Source organism: Athene cunicularia, assembly GCF_003259725.1.
Source record: "Athene cunicularia isolate RWA chromosome 18 unlocalized genomic scaffold, athCun1 chr18_part1, whole genome shotgun sequence".
In the NCBI taxonomy this organism is placed as follows: domain Eukaryota; kingdom Metazoa; phylum Chordata; class Aves; order Strigiformes; family Strigidae; genus Athene; species Athene cunicularia.
This window is the reverse complement of record NW_020799123.1, coordinates 1,270,858-1,289,528: the sequence shown is the minus strand read 5'-3', so window position 1 is coordinate 1,289,528 and position 18,671 is coordinate 1,270,858. Positions and strand designations below refer to the sequence as shown.

General features: G+C 41.5%; 1 protein-coding gene across 1 annotated transcript in view; it reads right to left on the bottom strand.

The window, feature by feature from the left end:
- DNAH9 (dynein axonemal heavy chain 9) overlaps positions 1 to 18,671 on the bottom strand; it is a 206,644-nt gene that overhangs the window by 37,002 nt on the left and 150,971 nt on the right. Inside the window, exons 60-62 of the mRNA XM_026861253.1 lie at positions 11,452 to 11,645; positions 7,207 to 7,355; positions 3,561 to 3,688 (exon numbers count right to left, since the gene is read on the bottom strand). Coding sequence (XP_026717054.1) covers positions 3,561 to 3,688; positions 7,207 to 7,355; positions 11,452 to 11,645 — 471 coding nt within the window. The remainder of the gene's footprint in view (positions 1 to 3,560; positions 3,689 to 7,206; positions 7,356 to 11,451; positions 11,646 to 18,671) is intronic.

The following is an 18,671-nucleotide window of genomic DNA, read 5'->3' as shown; positions in this document are numbered from 1 at the left end:
TACCTAAAAGGCAACAAAAAGGGTCTTGAGAAAAATGTGATTTTGTAATGATATAAAAATCTAAATCTATGTAAATCTTTCTTCAGTCTTTCAAGATGATGTTTCATTGTTGCCCTATCTCTGCAGCAGACCCCTTTCCCACCAGTTGTTACTAACACTTCAAACTACGTTCACAGATGATATCGGAAGATAAATGCCAAGTGGTTAGATGGTGCACCCACCTAAAGTGAAAGTATCAGATCCGTGCCCTTATTACAGCCAGAAAAATCTGAGTTAAACCCCCCTCAAACCTATGAACTGTTTCTAAGGAGACCCAGAGACTGAATCTGACATCAAATAGATTTTTGTGGAGCTCAAAGCTCAGCCTCACATCTTCTATACCAACAGCTTAGAAAAGAGCAGCTGCTGGGCTTGTGTTGCTGTTTGTCCCTGCAGGCCTCAAGTACCAAGTTCTCCTTCAGACAACTGCACTTTTGCCATAGGAGCTCTTATTTTGCAGTTGGACCATCTGTAGAGAACAATGTTATCTCTGGACTTCATTCCCTCATCATCTTTGTCATCAAATAGTACAAGTGTGGGTACTGTGATGGCAAGGGGTAGGAGCTCAGCAAAGCTGAAGCTACAGGACAGGTACAACACCGATGCTAGAGGAGCAAGAAGCTGCACTGGGCAGGCTCTGCCAGTGTTAGAGTGATTTTTCTTTCCATGGGAATGAATGATTGGGTGGGTTTTTGCTGTTCTCTCATATAAAATTAGTCATTCGTTAAAATCTACATTTTCAGAGTGAGTTGAAAAACTTTCAAGTTTCCAGGGGAGACATAGATTGTTTTGTTTAGTTTGCCTCCTACGATGTCAGAAGGCAACACTGGCTGGTCAATACAATTGAGAAGTAATTGGTCCCAGGACAGCAGCCCTTCCCAACACAACAGTGATCCTGTTCCTGTAATCTGATAAGGACTTCCCAACTGTTTCAATATCTCTTTAACAATCAATTCCCACAAACCTAATTCCCCAACTCACTATTGCTCAGCATATTTGACTATCATTACTTCTGATTCCAGTCAAGGACCAGTAATGAACTAGAAGCATAAAAGCCACCTAGGTGATCATATCAAGGATTTGTCTTGGAGAACATGTGTATGAGTTCATATCAGACAGAAAATTTAGTGGATGGAAGATGAATAGCAAAATACAGAAGTGAAGCTAAGGGTTGCTTTTTCACTGCTCAAAAGCAAATGTGAAGCCTGAGTATAACTGTCCTGTAGGTGGGATACAGCCTCCAAACAATGAGTTTAATTGACCTGGGTAAAAGTACCCTGACTGCCTCTTGAGATCTGCTCTGTCCTCTCTTTTATTATTAATGCAACAATCCACACATCCTGAGACACTGTAAACTGAGTTGTCTGTGACATTCTAGAGCCTGTTCAACTCATCTACAAACACTCCTGAAACTGTTTGCAAGGTATTTATCATCAAAAGCCTTGCTGAAAAGATCTTGCCACAGAAGCTACCATATGGCAAATATTTCCTATGATCCACCTATGACTGAAAAGACAAGAGAATCCTTTGTGGGACTGGGACTCTTATCCACTGACTCGTGCTGTGGTGAGTCTGGATACTGATTTTACCTCTCTGGAGAGGTCTTGTGAAAATGGTTTGCTGAACCTTGTAAACAATAGCTTGTCTAGAAGGTGATTTCATTTCAGGTAGATGTCTGATGACCATAAAATAGTTTGTTTGACTAGGGGAGTCTTGTCTGTCAATGTAGGGGACCCATGTCTAGCCAGCCCCTCAGGCTGCTTTCTCTCTTCCTCATTTTACATGAAGCTCCAGCTCTTGGAAGGAGATGGAAACACAACATGAGATACAGAGGCAGGTGCTGGAGCTTGGCCAATCTGGGTGACAATTAAGCTCCATTGCTTTGTTGTCACTCCACGTGCCTGAGACACCAAACACAGAAATGGTACTGCCTGCCTCAAACACCTGCTGGACATTTCCAAGTCTGTTCCAAGAGAAAAGTGCCATCAAGGAATAACTGCAGGTCCCAATGGGGCCCTCTCTGCCTGGATTGCTCAGCAGGTCTATGACTAAAAACTAAGGATGAAAGAGTTCTGATCTCTTGTGTTGAATCAGGCTTGAGTATGTTACTTTATTCCAAACCAAGCACAACACAGAGGTTAAATATTTACACGTACAAAATTTTATCAGTTTTGTGACTACACCAGAGAAAATCCCAGATGACTGACTGTCCCTGAAGAGACCCAACACTGGCACCAGGCCACTGCTCTGACCACTGAGTTTGCCCCATGCAGTTTGCATCAAAACCTACCTGCAGCCAGCTGAATTAAGCTCCTCTCTAAGGTCATGGGGGAGAGAACCGGTCTGCTCTTTGCCACCCGAGATAGTCACACTTGGCAGGTGTTGCTGGAAAACCAGTTAGCCCAACCATCAAAATCAACTTTCATATAAATCTAATTTCTGCAGCTTTTCTGATTTAATCTTCAGTGTCTGCTGAGACCTTTTACTGATTGCTCTGACCACCAGAGAAGATGTGAATGGATGAAATAAAAATACTCCAGGCCCACAGTACTCATCTGCTAGCACTGAAGCAACAGACATGGAGGCTGACATTGCTAACAGGTCCTTTACAGGATCTAATCACCATTGCAGAAAAGAAGAACCCTTGCATTACTGAAAGGAATGTCTCAAAAAGCTGCATATTTTCTCTTTCACCATCTCAAAGGCAGATGCCAGTATTCCAGTAATCTGTAATAAAACCTCTTGAAAATTTCAGCATTGTCTACCTTAGACAGTAGCAAAAATTAAGTTCAAAATATCAATGGTATTTAATTTAAAACCAAAATCAGGCATATAGGGTCAGATCGGGACTCAAAGCTTTGTCTTAATCTAATTCTATCAAACAATTCAAGGATAATAAATATTTATAAAATACACATCAAGGAAATCAGAGGGGGTTCCCAATACCTGCAACGAGAGCTGCCATCACTGACTGCAAAACCCCAGCACTCACTGAATAAGTGACTCCAGAGAGCACTTGAAAAGTTCAGTGTTCCCTTTGCACCCTAAAAGGCTCTGAAACATTTTGCCAAGTTGTGATAAGAATTTCAAACATTTACCTGGTTTGGTATGCATAAAGGAACTGGCACTACTGCAGATAGCCTCTGCCTTTCCTACAGTGGGTGCGTGTTCTCAAGGCTCATTTAAACACATGGAAAGTTTTGAGTGGTAGTAAGAGAATTAGTCTATCTGCTCTTAAGAACAAAGCTCTTTATTCATTAAGCAAATAAAAGTACAGGAAAGTGTAGCACAATATTCCTTCAGAGGACTCTCTACAGCCACAGACCCTACAGAAGGCTCAAAAGAGCAAAAAAAGAAAAGCCAAATGACAATGCCCAGTAGTTAGATGGCGGCTACTTTGGACACACAGATGACATCTTGTCCCAATTCCCACCAGATAACAATGGCAGACTGCCCTGGCCAAGATGAACAGCATCAGGTAACCTGGGAGAACAGCAGGCATCTTTCCAAAGACACTGTACCTGGAGTATGACCCAGTGACCCTCCTTTGCAGCCAGATCTAGAGCTTGTTCAGCAACCACCTCTTGACCTTGTCCAAGGGAAACATTGTGGAAATTCCTGTTGTTAAATGTATAACCAAGTTTCTTCCCTAAAAGAAAAAGAAAGAGCGATGTTCAGCACTTTTACCTGGAAGAGCACACAGCACAGCTGAGCTCACACAGCAGCACTGAGGCAGAGTTCAGTCTTATCAAAAATCCTCACAGAAGAGCTATCGCACTTCTCATAATAGTTATCTTGTCTCTCCCACACTCCCTGCCAAAGCCCTGAAAACAGCAGTGAGTTCTTCCAAACTACTTTTAATTACAGAGCGGCATCAACACAAAGGTACATTATTACAAAGTGCCTCTTGTTTAAAGAACATTATTCCCCTGCAACCTTGTGTAAAAACATATTTTACAGTGATAGGAAATTAAAATCATTTCCTGCTGATTAAATAGGCTTTGAACAAGACATTGTTTGGTGGGGAAATGCACCCTGCAACGCGTGCTAGAACCAGCAGTAAGGTTAGGAACCCGTTCAGTTTTGAGAAGGCAGCTGAAATGAAATCTGTGTGAGCTTCCTGTAGCCTGGGCCAAGGCCTCCCAGGTTTCTTGGATCTAAAGATCAGCCAGCCCTCCACATTCCTCATGGACCACCATGGGCTTCGCAGGTGTGGAGTTGCCTCTGGGTGCACCACAATGCACGTGGGGAGGCCCCAGTCAGTGGACTGCAGCAGAGCCCATGGAATGGGTGCTCCAGGAGCCACTGCAGGCCCCCTCCTACCGTCCCTTCTACATCCTTCTCTGCACAGTGCAGGGTGGGAACCCCATAACCCATGTCATTTACTACCTTGCTCTGGAGGAAGGATGGCAGCTATTTACTGTTTCTTCATTTATTTGTGATACTCCTTGGACTCCCCTGATTTCTCTGTAACATCCCAGTGCCTCAGATCCTTTAAGTGATCACGGCTAAAGATCTCCTGTTTAGTTTTCAGAATCTGTCTGTCATCTGAAGATGGAGGACACCACTTGCTCCTCATCTCACAGGAGAAGCAACTGCCTGGAGCGAGCTATCTCTGCTGTCTGGTCCTCAGAAGATAAGCACCAATTTGTGCGGCTGGACGGAAGCAGCCCGACAACCAATCACACTGCCTCCACGCAGCAGAGTAGGATGCATTCAGCTTAGCCGGGGAGTCAGTACACATGTCCCCACATGCTGATCCCTTGGAATTGCCTACACTTACCTCTGCATGTAGATTAGCCTTCACGTAGATGGTGCACCCTTAATTCCTGATTTTTGCTAAAAGCAGGCAAATTTTATAGTAAAACAAGGAAAAGATTTCTCTTGCAAGACTTAGGATTCATCTCTCGGTACAAGACTGGAAACAGATGGCCAAAGTAAAACGAACATCCAGACTCTTCCAGTTGCTTGAGCTCTCTGCTTAACCTTACTACAGCAATCCCTTGGGATACAGCTCTCCTCATATCTGAGAGTTTTCAGTTCTTGTTTTCACCATCTCTGGTGGCTGCAACCTTTGAGAGCTCTTAATCTCCTCCTCTGCCTTCAGAAGCCCCCATCTCAAGAAGGGATGCAGCAAATTTACAGAAGACAGGGAGCCACCCCAAACCATGTGATTAATAATAAAATTAATATCAGTTGTTATTTCCACTTCACAGATAGGAACAAGACTGCAGAGGAATACACAGTGAGTCTGCTCTGGCTGCCTCACCAAAGCTGATGCCAGCCTTCCTCCTTCCTTGCTGGCTTGGAGAGGAGAGAGGATGGTTCAGTCAGGCTGCCCCAGCGAGGTGGGGAAGCTTCCTGAGCCCAACAGTGTTTGCTGGGAAGACCCTGCCCCATGTTGCCAAGGAAAGGTCCCATAATGGGCAGCATCTGGAAGAAGTTCTCTTCCATTCACAAAAATTATCTAGCCAGACTTGCACTTTAATAAAACCTAATAAAGGGCAGAGAAAATATTGAATAATTAATCCAATCCAGACCCCAGCAAGGCAGGCTTTAAGGCTAATGTAGCTGCCCTGAAACAATGGGTTTATTTAATTAGAATTTTTTCACTTTTACATGCTGTAACTTTTCTGGCTGACTAACCCCAGGTGCTCAACTACACTCATCTTTACAATTCCAATTAAAACATTCATGGTTGGATTTTAGTGCTTCATTTCCCATACAAGAAAATAACATAGTGAGAGACAGGATCGCTGATGCGGCTCCAAAGGGAAGCCAGGCACATGACAGAACCTTCCTCAGGAGGATCCATTGCAATTCCCAGTAATGAGATTCAGTATCATGGCAGAAAGAGCATGAAACTCAGTGTAAAGCCCAGGAACTCCCCATGACTCACAATGGTGATCTGGTCTGTGGCTCAGGCTGCACTGGGCTTTAACACCTCTGAAAACTGCTTTTGGGAATGTGCGTAAAGACTAACTCAAATATTACTTTGGGATGTCTCAGAAGTTGCATCATAGAGAGAAAAAGAAATCCACAGGTCAGCGTTTTTTCAGCACTTGCCTAGATGATGGATTAGTTCAGTGTTACCGATTTCTCTGCTGGGGCTGCCAGCCTGCCGATGTTTAGTCTAGAGACTAGACCTGCCTGGTAAAAGCCAGCCAGCATCTCTACTATGGCAGCCTGATATGTAATTCATACAGTTTAAAATATACTGTACTCCATACTGCTGGGAACATTGGGGCTTGACCACAAGTCATGGTCTTGGAGATATGTGAGCACATTGCTGGAGAAGGAAAAAAGACATCTGATGAGCAGAACAGCAATGTGAAGCAGCCCTAAAGAAGTACCCAAAGGCATCTGACCCCTCTACTCCAGAGATGGAACCCCTCCACTGTAAGAGTCTTGAAAGAAGTGACCAGAGTTACCTCTGTTCAACAGTCAGAAGTGATCCCATTTCCAGACCAATTGTAATTGCCATGTTCAGGCTGAAAATGGTAGGTTTTCCACAGTGGATCTGAGACCCAGAGAAAATTCTGCACATTGGCAACTTTTAGAGTACAGGCTCTGACTACAGTAGTTGGTGCACAATGGAAATCACTGCCTTCTCAAATAAGGCACCTTAAAGAAGCCCCTTCAACTATGAAGCCAGCCGACAGCACTACATCTGACCATCCACGCCAAATCCAACTCAGGAAGGAATAGATTAAAAACTGGAAACTCTGACACTAATCAGCAGACTGTTAGAGCAGGCTGTTGCTTTTTAGGTATCATAGAATCATAGAGCACCAGCTTGGGAGAGACCTCAAGGATCATCTGGTCCAATATTTCTTGGCAAAAAGCAAGCTATCTGACAGCATATTAGATATCTCTGACATAAATTATAGGTTGTGTACAAGACCAACTCAGAAATCATTGCAGTGTGAACCACATCGGGAATCCAGGCAATGCAGGAAAGAGACAAGTTTAATTTAAACTTCAGATGAAAAAAAAAAAAAAAAAAAAAAAAAAAGGTAATCACATCTTTTCACAAGTATCTATTTTTAACAGATTACTCCATTATCTACAAAGAGATGAAGAAAAAAAAAACCAAAAAAAAAAAACACAAACCAGAACAAGAATGTCATGCCAAGATAATTATGCCTAGAGACATGATTTATTTACCATGTTTCTCCACATCCTTCAGTGGGTCGACTCCTGGGGACAGGATAAAAAAAATTGGGGTTGAAGGTCCTGATTCCTCAAAGGTTGTTGCAAAATCCAGGGATCTCCCTACAACATATTTGCTGCCAAGCTTTTCTTCTATAAAATCTCTGCCAGAAAGAAAAAAGTTTTACCAGTTACTATTGATCAGAAAAGACAGATTCCCCTGCAAATAATCAGTTAATTAGTTTTGATTTTGCTGATTCAAACAAAATGGAAACTAAATTAAAAAAATGTGCATGAAATAATTTTAAAGGGGATCTGCAGGATGGGCTTCTGGAGTTATCACTCTGTAGCACTTTTGACACAGGTGAAATGACACATGGTGTACCAGTATCTGATAAACAAAAGGAAGCGAGAAAGGAAAAACAGTGGCACATACCAACCCAATGCTGTATTCGTAAGTTCAGTATAAGTACTGGCTTGATTCTGAGAAAGGTACCTCAGGAGAGAAGACATAAGTTAACGTAGAGGAAACTGCCATGTACTTTGTAATCCATACAGCCTTTGAGAGGAAACAGCACTCCTTTAGATTTATCACCAAAAGTCACAAAAAGTCAAGATGATTTACAAAATTACTTTGTTCTGGAAAGATAAAAGGGAAGAGCTCTAAGAATATCTAGCATGTGTAGCTTAGCCTCTGCATAAGAGTCACAAGGAAAAATACAACTGAACAAACAGGAAAAAATTCAGCTCTACAGCAGCTGCCTGAATACAATACAGCACATGGAGAAAATCCAGGCTAGATTTCCTCAGGGTGAGCTTCCAGAATCACTGCTTTAGAAAAAAAGGATACAGCCAACATTGATTCAAAGGTAGGGATGTTATAACTCCAGGAATGAGAAGTTACTCTTCTAGCGCAGATGCATGATTCAGGCCTTTTGAAAACCTCAGCGCCACGGGGAAGAAAAGCATCGGCCAGTTTTCACCTGGTAGATGATACCAGAATAAGGCAGTCAAATTCTTTCCTAAGAGAGGTGAGAGTCTCCTTCAAGGACTAGTGAAAGGCTGTTGGATTAGAAATTCCTAAGGGATTGCAAAAGAAAAAGCTTCGACTTTGTTTGGTACCTCTTTCAAGTAGATTTTTCTGTTCTAGGTCAAGATGTGCTAAAGAGCTGCTGGAAAGCTTCAGTCCTTCAAATACAAGGTCACAATATTCTTGTTTTACATCAGGTCTCAGCTCTGTGAAAGGATGCCTTGGAGATTCAGAAACACAATTAATGTGACTTGGAGACTTTGAAATGGACCGCACATGCAGGAAAGGAAGGCCTGCCCTCAGAGACAGGACTGGAAGAGTGCCTGCACTTGGGGTCTTTAAAATAAGGTATTCATAGGGGTGGTTCACAGTAATAAGGGGTAGGATTTGAAAAATGGTGCCAGAACTAAAAGCTAAAAGTGCAAGAAGAGTGGCGGGTTTACAACTTTTCTAGATTATGTGGGGTCACATCTGCCTAAGATCCTTTATCTTGAGAGTCCATATAAGTGTCATAAACATGGCTGGAGTTGTGCCAGCTACCAGAGTCCTTAGTCCTTGTGCATTGTTTCCAAGGTCTATGCCTCAAGGTACAAGTACCAATGCTTTTGGAAGGACATGGCACGATAAAGTTATACCTTGCTAGTAGTTGCTGGACTGACCTGACCTCGTTGTGGAAGTGGAAGCATGGGTGCACAAGCTGTTGCAAGAAGCTCCTTGGTGATGTTCTTCCGTAAGACCGAAGGATGAAATAAGCATTTACCCTGGAAAATCCCTCCTGAAGAAATTACGGTTCTTGGTGATGGAAAACAGAGCCTTGCCCCCACCTAAGCTCTAAGGAGTGAGTCAGGGTAAGAGTGGTTTCTCTTGATGGCTTCTTAGGCCTAGGGATTAGAACAGCCTGCGCAAATACCCCCATGGATCTGTTGAAGGGTGGCTGAAAAACCTAACTTCCTAGCTAGCTTCCTAGACCATCTTCATGGAGCTGGCACATATGACATGGAACATAAAGGGTCTTGCATCTTTCTGAATAGCAACTGGAAATGTCGTAGAGATATTCTAGGGCATCTAAAATGCCCCTACACACCTGTGTTTAGGCTTGTTACTCCTTGACTCCTAAAAATGCACTCAAGTACTTGTCAAGACTCTCAGAGAGACAAGAAGGTTAGCACTGGTCATAATATCCATTGATCATCAGTAAGGTATTTAATATTAGCAGATTTAACTGATATACAGAAGGAAGAGATCTACACGTTGAGAACTGCAAACAACCTGTAGGATCCAACAACATCACACGTATCTAAAACTTGATGAATTTATTAACACACACATGATCTTGAACCACTACTAGCTAAGGTAGGGTTGTGGAGGCTGAAGTCCTCATGGTCAGAATATGCAGCTCCCCAGTGCTCTACAAGATCCCCTACCTTCTGAAGGGTCACAGACACAATATAACTTTGACAGTGCTTAGGAAAACAAGACATCAGATGACCATTAGCCTTCTGTGTGGTGGCTATCAGGAATGCTGACTGAATTAAGCTCAATCAAAAGATTATTTCTCCTCCTACACCAGAGTACTAGACTTCACTGACTGACACAAGACAGACAGATGAACTGACTCATGTATTTTCCAGACAGGTGGATCTCTCAGGAAAAGCAAATTTCTTCACTAAGGGAACAGCATCTGTCTTAGCCAGACTGATGGCTGAAGAAATGTTTGAGGAGTATGGTAGTATCAAGGAGGAACCAGGAGGTTGAACACAATTTGACTGTCATTGTTACCACTAGTAATTTCACATTTGCTTTTGGGGTATGAGATTTCCCTAAACAAAAGCTATTCTTAAGCCTTTTGTGCCTAGTATCTGACTATCCCATATTTGAAGAATTTTAGTCAAAAATATCTATAAAGTCTTAGGGAAGCCACTGTGAAATGTTGCTGTTTGTACATATCTAGAGGTATGTTAGAATGTAGACAAGAAAAAAAAAAAAACACCCAACAGATTTACTCTTGTGCAAATGGAAAATTTTGACATGCCCAGACATGCCACCTTTTGAACTTGGATTCCCTTACCTTTTCACACAAGAAAAATATGAAAGGTGTTGAAAAGTTATGTTCTAGTTATTTTTGAGCTATGTGAGTACCACCATTTTGATTGAAAGAAATGAATTAAACTTGCTTAAATGAAATATAAGCTTAGAAGTTCAGAAAGACAAGAACTTATTTTACTCAAACTAAACAATAACAGGAAAATCGATGTTTTCATCTGAGAGAACACATGGAGAATCTAGCCCTAAAACAGTAAGAAATTAAAAAGAAGATGGTTTAGAATGGTATGATTATGATAAATTATAGTATTTAATTTAATAAAACATAAAAACATGGACCACAGGGAGACTTCAATCAGTCTTTCCTGCATTTTTCTGTGAATTTTAAAGCACAAACAGAAAACTAGTTCATACACTGAGTAACACAATCTGCTACATGCACTCGTATACACGCACATGCCAGATGGTGGAGCAATATAAACTATTTGAGAGGCAGCAGCATGAGAGACATTGCAGAAATGTCAAATCATAGACTACTAGGACAGAGAAGGAAGAAAACAAGTCCTAATGGAGTGAAAGACCTTTAGTTTCTCCTGGAAGAAGCATATTGCTTTTGCATACCTTCACAAAGTTTAAACTCACCTAGTTAACTTTAGTACATAATTTACAACTACAACTTTCAGAACTAGCATCAGATAAATTTTGCATTTTACAAAAAACCCACCTCTTTAAGACTTTCCTTTACTTCTAAACTTTATTCTTGTGCCTAGGGAAGAGCCATAAAGGATCTCGTAACTAAAGTTGACCTTAATGAACTCTAGAAGTTGTATTGATCATTAAAAGACTCTAGCAGATGTATAACACCTGTATGATGATGTTCATATCTGACATGGCATGTCTGCTCCTCACCCAGTGCTAGTTATATAGCTTCATCACTATTGGTGATATTGGGGTTTTATTTCCCTAAGCAAGAAACTCCAATTAAATTAAATGTGTTGACTCTCTTGCAGAGTTCAGAGATGACTCATTCAGCAAACTGCTTTACAGGAAACCATTTTGCAGAACTCGCATTCTATAATAAATAAATATAAACATATTCCTGAATTACTCCTGTTCCCTAGAAAACACAGAGCCAATGTTGCCTGCTGAACAAGAACACTACAGAGATAGTAAAGAAGTATCCCTACCTGACAGCGTAGGTCATGCGATCAGGTCGGATGGCTCTCATTATGCACAGGCGCTGCAGAGCCGACTTGTTCTTCCATTCCTGAGGGAACTTCTCTTTTTCAGGACACTCAGATTCAACAAATTTCTTCCACCGTTTTGCAGACCCCTCAATATCCCGATCCAGGTTTCTAAATTCCTCCATGGATGAGAGAGCCTAGAAAAATTCGGGGAAGGTCTTCAGAAGAATAATCCTTCATGCCTCTGAAGAGCTTTTCTAACACTACTGACTGCTCATGTTTTTCTCCACCAGATGGGTCATAGCTGGGGCCTGGGAACCACAAACAGAAACCCACCAGGATCAGACTTTGTCCATTCTCCTTTCCCCAGCTCTGTTGTCAGCACACTGTCACAGGAACAGGGATCAACATGGCCCATTTCCAAGTAAGTATGACTGAGGATAGTTTCATACTTGTGGAAGGTCTTCTGAACTGAAATGTGTCTCAAGGCTGCCCACAGAACATCAGCTCTAAACTCATGCTGTACCTATCACAGCCTTCCCTGATGCTCTCACCCACATCACTGCAATGCCCTTTCCCAGCCAGTGAAGCCAAACATGGCATCCAGGCCTTCTCCCCTGAAGCACAGTTGCTGAGACATGGGAGTCTGGAAGAAACAATACAGGAAAGGATGAAAGAATCTGGCATCATCCACAATACAGTTCTCGATAACCAAAAGCGAGAAGAAATCTGCTCTCCTATTTAGAAACCAGAACTGACAAATCTCAGGTGACAAGCGCTTGCTACTGTCAGTTATCCAAGAAATGCCTGATTTGGATAGGAGCTGGAAATTCTGAGCCCATGTCTGACAGGAGAGCACGTTGCTTGCATTCTCATGAGCTGCAAGTCTGCAAACAGTCTCCTTACTGCTTCAACAGGCACAAAGAGAATTGTGTATCAAAAATCACAACAACTGATGGAAAAATGTGCTTTTATATCCAGGATGCTCAGTATCCAAAGCTAAACAGACACTCAGGCATGCCATGCTCACAAAAACTGGGTTTTTTAAGGGATTTCACAGTTGTAGTATTTGTTATCTTCATCTTTATACACATGCAGTTATTCTTCTCTCCCTATTCCACCATGCACATACCTCGCTATCTGCTTAGTCTGGTGCACACACTCTGTGAAACCACAACACTGAGACTTCACCATGCAGTCATGGTGACCACAAATCCAAATAAACATAGTGCAAACTGTAGATGGGTGGGTGCTTTCTTTGTACAAGCATTCATACCCTTCTGTGCCATTGTAAAAATCAAATCACTCAGATTTATACTTGCCAAATGCACACAATTAACTTCTCAGTGCTATAAGTCTGTAGCAAAAACCGGTAGCTGAAGAATGCCCCAAAGAACAGCTGAGTAAGGCATTAAATAGGCGATAATTACAATGAAAATGTAGCTAGATTTTGTAACTAAAAAGTGGGAACTACAGGAGTTATGCAGAGAAGTGAAGAATCCAAATTATCTTTCATACAAGTGATGGTAAAACATATTGCACAGCTTGTAAGGTTCTAGATTTCAAGTAAAATTCTCACTGAAACAAACATCTTCAGAGTGTTTTGCATAATCTGAAGCTGTAAGCAGTTGAACGTGAAGTGAAAAAGACAAGTGAAGTATAAAAGACACTGAATGAGCTACTTTCTATAGAAACAGAAGGACACACTCAGAGTGAAGCAGAAGTTTCTTACTGGGCAGAGGTGTTCCACACCATTAATGTTTCAGCTCACATCCTATACAGCTCCACTATGGAAAGAAATTGAGAAAGCTACTTGAAAAATGCTGGTGTCACACCTTGTTCAGATAACTGAAAAAATACACACTTGTCAAAGGGCTTTGAAAGTCATGCAAATGCCCTGGCAGAAATGCTGAGAGATTGCCTTGGATACGATGCAGTTGCAAATGAGGCAGAAGACACTGAAGGCCGCTCTGCTCTAAAAGCCACACTTTCCCTCCAGAAAGGCTTCCCAATGAGAAGACAAGAGCAATGTAAAACTCTGGTCTTTCTAATAGACTGAATTTAGTTAGAGACCATACTTCAACACAAAAAGCTAACAAATGGAAGGAAGGCATCAGAAAAAAGGGCCTCGTAACAAATGAGTGCACATTTTTAGCAGTGAGAACTCCTGTAGATGACAGAGAGAAAAGATTGTAAACATGTTCCCAGTGGGTTCCACTGACCCAGGACGTCTGTTGAATATACACTCACAGCATCACAGAGGCAATGGTTGGAAGAAACCTCCGGATGTGACTAGTCCAACCTCGTGGTTCAGGTCAGCCATAGCTTTGTCTACCAAAATGCTGACCTCTAAAATGAAGCTCTCCCCACCTCTCTGGGTGCCCTGTTGTAGACCTGCATTATCCTTATGGTAATGAGATTATTTTTTTTTTTTAAATATGTTTAAGCTGAACCTCCCTACCTGCAATTTGTCACAGTTGACCCTTATTACACTCACTGCCAATAACAAGGAGAGTTTGGCTCTGTCATCTCACAGCTGCACAAATCCCTCCACCTTTCCTCACTTGTCATGTGCTCTAGGGCCAGAATTAGATCTGTGAGCAAAGAAGTACTTGCAGATATTACTATAATGTCTTTAAACTGCAACAGGGGAGATTCAGACTGGACATGAGGAAAACTTTTTTCCCGGAAAGAGTGGTCAGAGAGTGGAACAGGCTGCCCAGGGAGGGGCTGGAGTCCCCATCCCTGGGGGGGTTTCAGGGCCGTTGGGATGAGCTGTGGGGGGATGTGGGGTAGGGGAGAACTTTGTAGAGTTGGGCTGAGGGTTGGACTCGATGATCCCGAGGGGCTTTTCCAACCTGAATGATTCTGTGATTCTATGATTCTATGAAATGCTTCTTCAACAAATCAAGCCTTGCTTGAAGTCACAATTTCATCAGGACCTCCACAAAAGGCACAGATAAGAGCAGACTGCTTGCAATACCACTTGAGAGCTACAGCATGGACTGACTCAGTGTGGCACTGACTACTTCCATGCCAAACTCCCAAGAATCCCAAGAATTTCACAAAGAGTGACAGAAAAGTAGTGATTCAACAGATGATGTTTCCATGTGTGGATTAGCACTAACACGGAGAAATGTCAGTGACAGAAGTACTTGCTCCAAATTCAATGCCATATCCCACTTGTGTGGAAAACTAGAAACCAGAACACAGACCATGAGAAACTCAAATTCACAGGAACAATGCTGTATATTCTGATCTGCTCAAACCTTGTCCTTGCAGCAATAAATATATTTGATGCACCCACCTCTCATAGCTGAAACACAATACAAAAGCACATGTTGAACTCAGTGGATTCATCCATGCAAATGCTTATATAAAACATCTTAACACTGCTGACTTTCAAAATTACTTACTTAAAATACCATTTCAGAACTTTGGCTGCTGCTGCTTCAAGCCTCTTGGTTGATGTTAACAAAGGAGACTGAAAAACTGCTTTCTTCTTACTAAATGACAGACACGTAATCAGAGATGATAGTCTCTCTCTCTCCCTGAACAACACATTGCAGAATCAAGAAAGCTCTAATTGCAAGCATAAAGTCTGCGTTATATAAATTAACACTAAAATTTTCATTAGTCAACAATTTTAATTGCATTTATTAGGAGTGATGGTATTAATAAGAGATGCTGCTATTTAAAAGCCAGTGCAGTGAAAGCTATCTCAATCAGTAATCTTTCTGTGAATATTAATTGTTTTTCAATACCTCTGCTGTGAAATTTTCAAATAAACAGACCAACAGCAATATATCACTGTTTCCAGGCAGCAGGATTAAAAACAGGAATGGTACATTGGGACAACAGATGGGTACTACATATCAACCTGTGTAGTGTGGCTATTTTTGCCAACATAATGAAGAATATATTTGTCAATTAGAGTTGTCATGGAAATAGAGAGAGACAAAAAACATTGATCAAAGTAAAATATGATCAAAGGGCTAGAGCATTCCAGTTCCTGTCTTTGCAACCCACACTATAAGCATTTCTGATGGCTGGAAACAGGAGGGTCTTGAGTTTGTATCTCAGAATGAGACTCTTCCAGCAAAGCAGGTCTCTTCACACCATGTAAAGGCAAGGATCATTGTTTTCCCAGGGAAAATGATTTTTCATTCACTGAATCACAGACAACTTGCTTTAGCACTTTGGTTTTCTTTGACAGTTTCTCGTCTAAGTCAGAACCAGCTTTAAACTGGAGCTGGTATGTCAGCAGATCTGTGAATTTCACACATTCACAAATGCAAAGTACTCTCTTTCCCCCACAGCTGTAGGAAATACAACGTGTATCAGCCACTGGCTTTGAGAAAGACATTCTAGTTGTCATTGCAGAGCAACTGCTGGTGTGCTTACAAGGTGTCCTTCACACACGGCCCTTCAGAGAGTCAAGGAGGGGCCAGAAGGGAAAGGGGATCTTTGCAGAGAGAGATTGTCTCAGGGGGACAGAGAGAAGTCCCAGGCAGACGGGCACAATGAGGAGATGATACACTCGATTTCCACTCACTGCTTGCTGCCTCCTGAGGATGAGCTGAGTCTTTAGTGAAAAGAACAACTTCAAAGGTCTGGTGTAATTGTTACTGCACGCAATTTATCTCCTAGTGCCAGATACACTACAATAAGCTTTTGTAAATATATTAGAGAAAACACTTGCTCTTATCACTAAAGGCAGCTATTCTAAGGACACCATCTGGTCAAAACTGGCCTCAAGTTTAGGCGTTGCTTCATAAGTTTTTATAAAATCTAAAAAAAAATTATGTCCACCTTTTCCTCCCCTTGGCTCTAAAGGAAACTATTCTTTTAAAAAAATATTGCTTTGTAATTTAAACTATTTCCATAATTTAAAATTCCCTGCCCCAAAGTCATCTGACTTGAGAACAGCTCTGGGGCAAGGGAAGTCAAAACAGCACCTCATCACCATGCTCTGTGCTGGCATAAATAGAGTGGAAAATAATACACTTCAAGTAAAACCAATGCTGCCAGAGTGAGCTTCTCACACTTATTTACCAAGTTCCACTGCAGCCATGAAGTTGGTTGTAAAAACACATAATGAAATCATAATACAAAAATATGAGGGTTTTTTTTAAAGCTATCCTTATTTTTGAGTCTTCAGCTTACACCTGATCCATGCTTTCAGTCATAGCTCGTTATATATCTTCTTTTAAAAAAAAAAAACAAAAACAAAAAAAAAAACCACCACTACCTAAAAACTGAGGTCTATAAGGAACACACAACATCAAATGTCTCTCTAAAAATTACACAACTTGACAACATGGGAAAGAAATTATATTTAATGTTCTCACAGTTTTAATAAACTGTGAGATGATTAAATCCTAACGATTAGTCACGATTTCACTTGCAAAATTAAGGAGATGTGTTTTTATGAATTACATTATACAGTTTTAAGCAGAGCAGGCTCCACAAATAAAAAGTTCATACTGTTCAGCAGTTGTGCATCTGACCCTGAGACTATCTTCTGAAAAACCACCGTCATTTGCAGATGCTGCAAGGGTTTCGTTGGACAGGGGTGGCCCCCAGCAGTGATGTGCACATACTGTGGGAAAGACTGGCTTTGAGCAAGCCAAGGCCATAGGCTAACGATAGTTGAAGGGGAATAATTTTCAGACGTCAGGTGAGATGTGCAGCAAAGCTATAGAGTTTCAACTAAGTATTTTCAATATCAGCACCAGGATTAGATTCCAAGTCTAGAAGCACTACAGTAGTTCAAAGCATTTGAGCCGTGCAGTTGTCTCCATGGCTTGGCTGAGCTTTTTGGAGGTTCCCAGGGAGGTGTGGAAAAGTCCCACCACAACCCAGCTTCCAGCCTGGCTGTCTGCATATGAGCTTGTAGAGTCTGAAGCAGCTCATGTGGAGGTTTTGCAACAGCGTTAAAGCAGAGCAGCTGTATGAATGCCTGATGCTTGGGAACAACCTCATGCACTTCCAAAACACCTTCTATAGGTCTTACACTGTCCCTGTCCACTGCGAGTTCTGCTTATATAGGTTTCTGCAAATATTCATAATTTTTTTCCTTCATTTCTGCAGGTGGCCCAAATGTCATTAGGAAAACCAGCATACACACAGTTGGAGAAAGACAGATCCTGGAAGAATGGTAAAGTCAAACCTGCATCTGGCTTGAATTGATAGATGGGATCATTCAGGAAGTAGATGTATAGGCAGATTAATTACTCCATCTGAATACTAGTTAACTAGAAGGATTAATGTAGAAATTGATGGATAATTTACCATCTTTCCCACACTAGGTTTTAGTTTGCATTATTCATTCAGTGAAGGTGTTATTTTCTGTTTAGCTGCACTACCTGAATTATTCAGCTCATAAGAAAAATCTCTACTGAAGGTAAAAATAAAGATACAATAGGTTTGCCAAACTTCAATCATCTTTTGACACAAAAATGTTATTTTAATCCTCCTTATTTCTTTCATAAATGCTGACTGACAAGCTCATTGCGTTGTATGCCCCTGTCTTCATTCAAACTCCTCCCTGCTTTTTCCTGATGTCTAAATTATACTGGGGTTAAAAAGTATGCAGTGCCATGACATGTCACTATAGAAAAACATCCTTCTGTTTATCTGTAGCATCCTTCCTAGAGCATCACAAAATGCAGGCACCTTGTGGTTGGATGACAGCAGTGATCTGAGCAGTGGTGGGCTGGATCTCCTGCCTTTTCTTGGAAAATTCCCAGTGAAATCTGCATCATAAATTAGAAAGCAAAGGCTTCAGCACTTAAGTCTTTCCTGCTAATACATTCTTACAGACAGCTCCACTGGATAGTGAAGCTCAACAACAGAAATTAGGTTTAGTCATAATCTTTGTATTCTAGTTTCTTATAACCACACACCAAATTTTTATAATGCCTGAGATGTTTCACAGTTAGGTTCATATTGACATTTTCCCTGCATTTTCTGCAAAGGTTGTTCAAGTCGTTTTGAGAATGGGCCTTGCAAAGTCAAGCTCTTCTGCCAAGCCACACTCTCCATCTTTCCTTTTCACTCTTTGAAGCTCTCCAGCAAATCAGGGACACACAGGCAGAAACAGAAGCTGGCCATGAGTCCCTGGTGACAGCTGAAGTGTGGTACTTGTGTATTTCTGAATAGTTCCCTGGATTTGGCTGTTATAAATCAAAGATGGGCCATCACTGTGGGGCAATGCACAG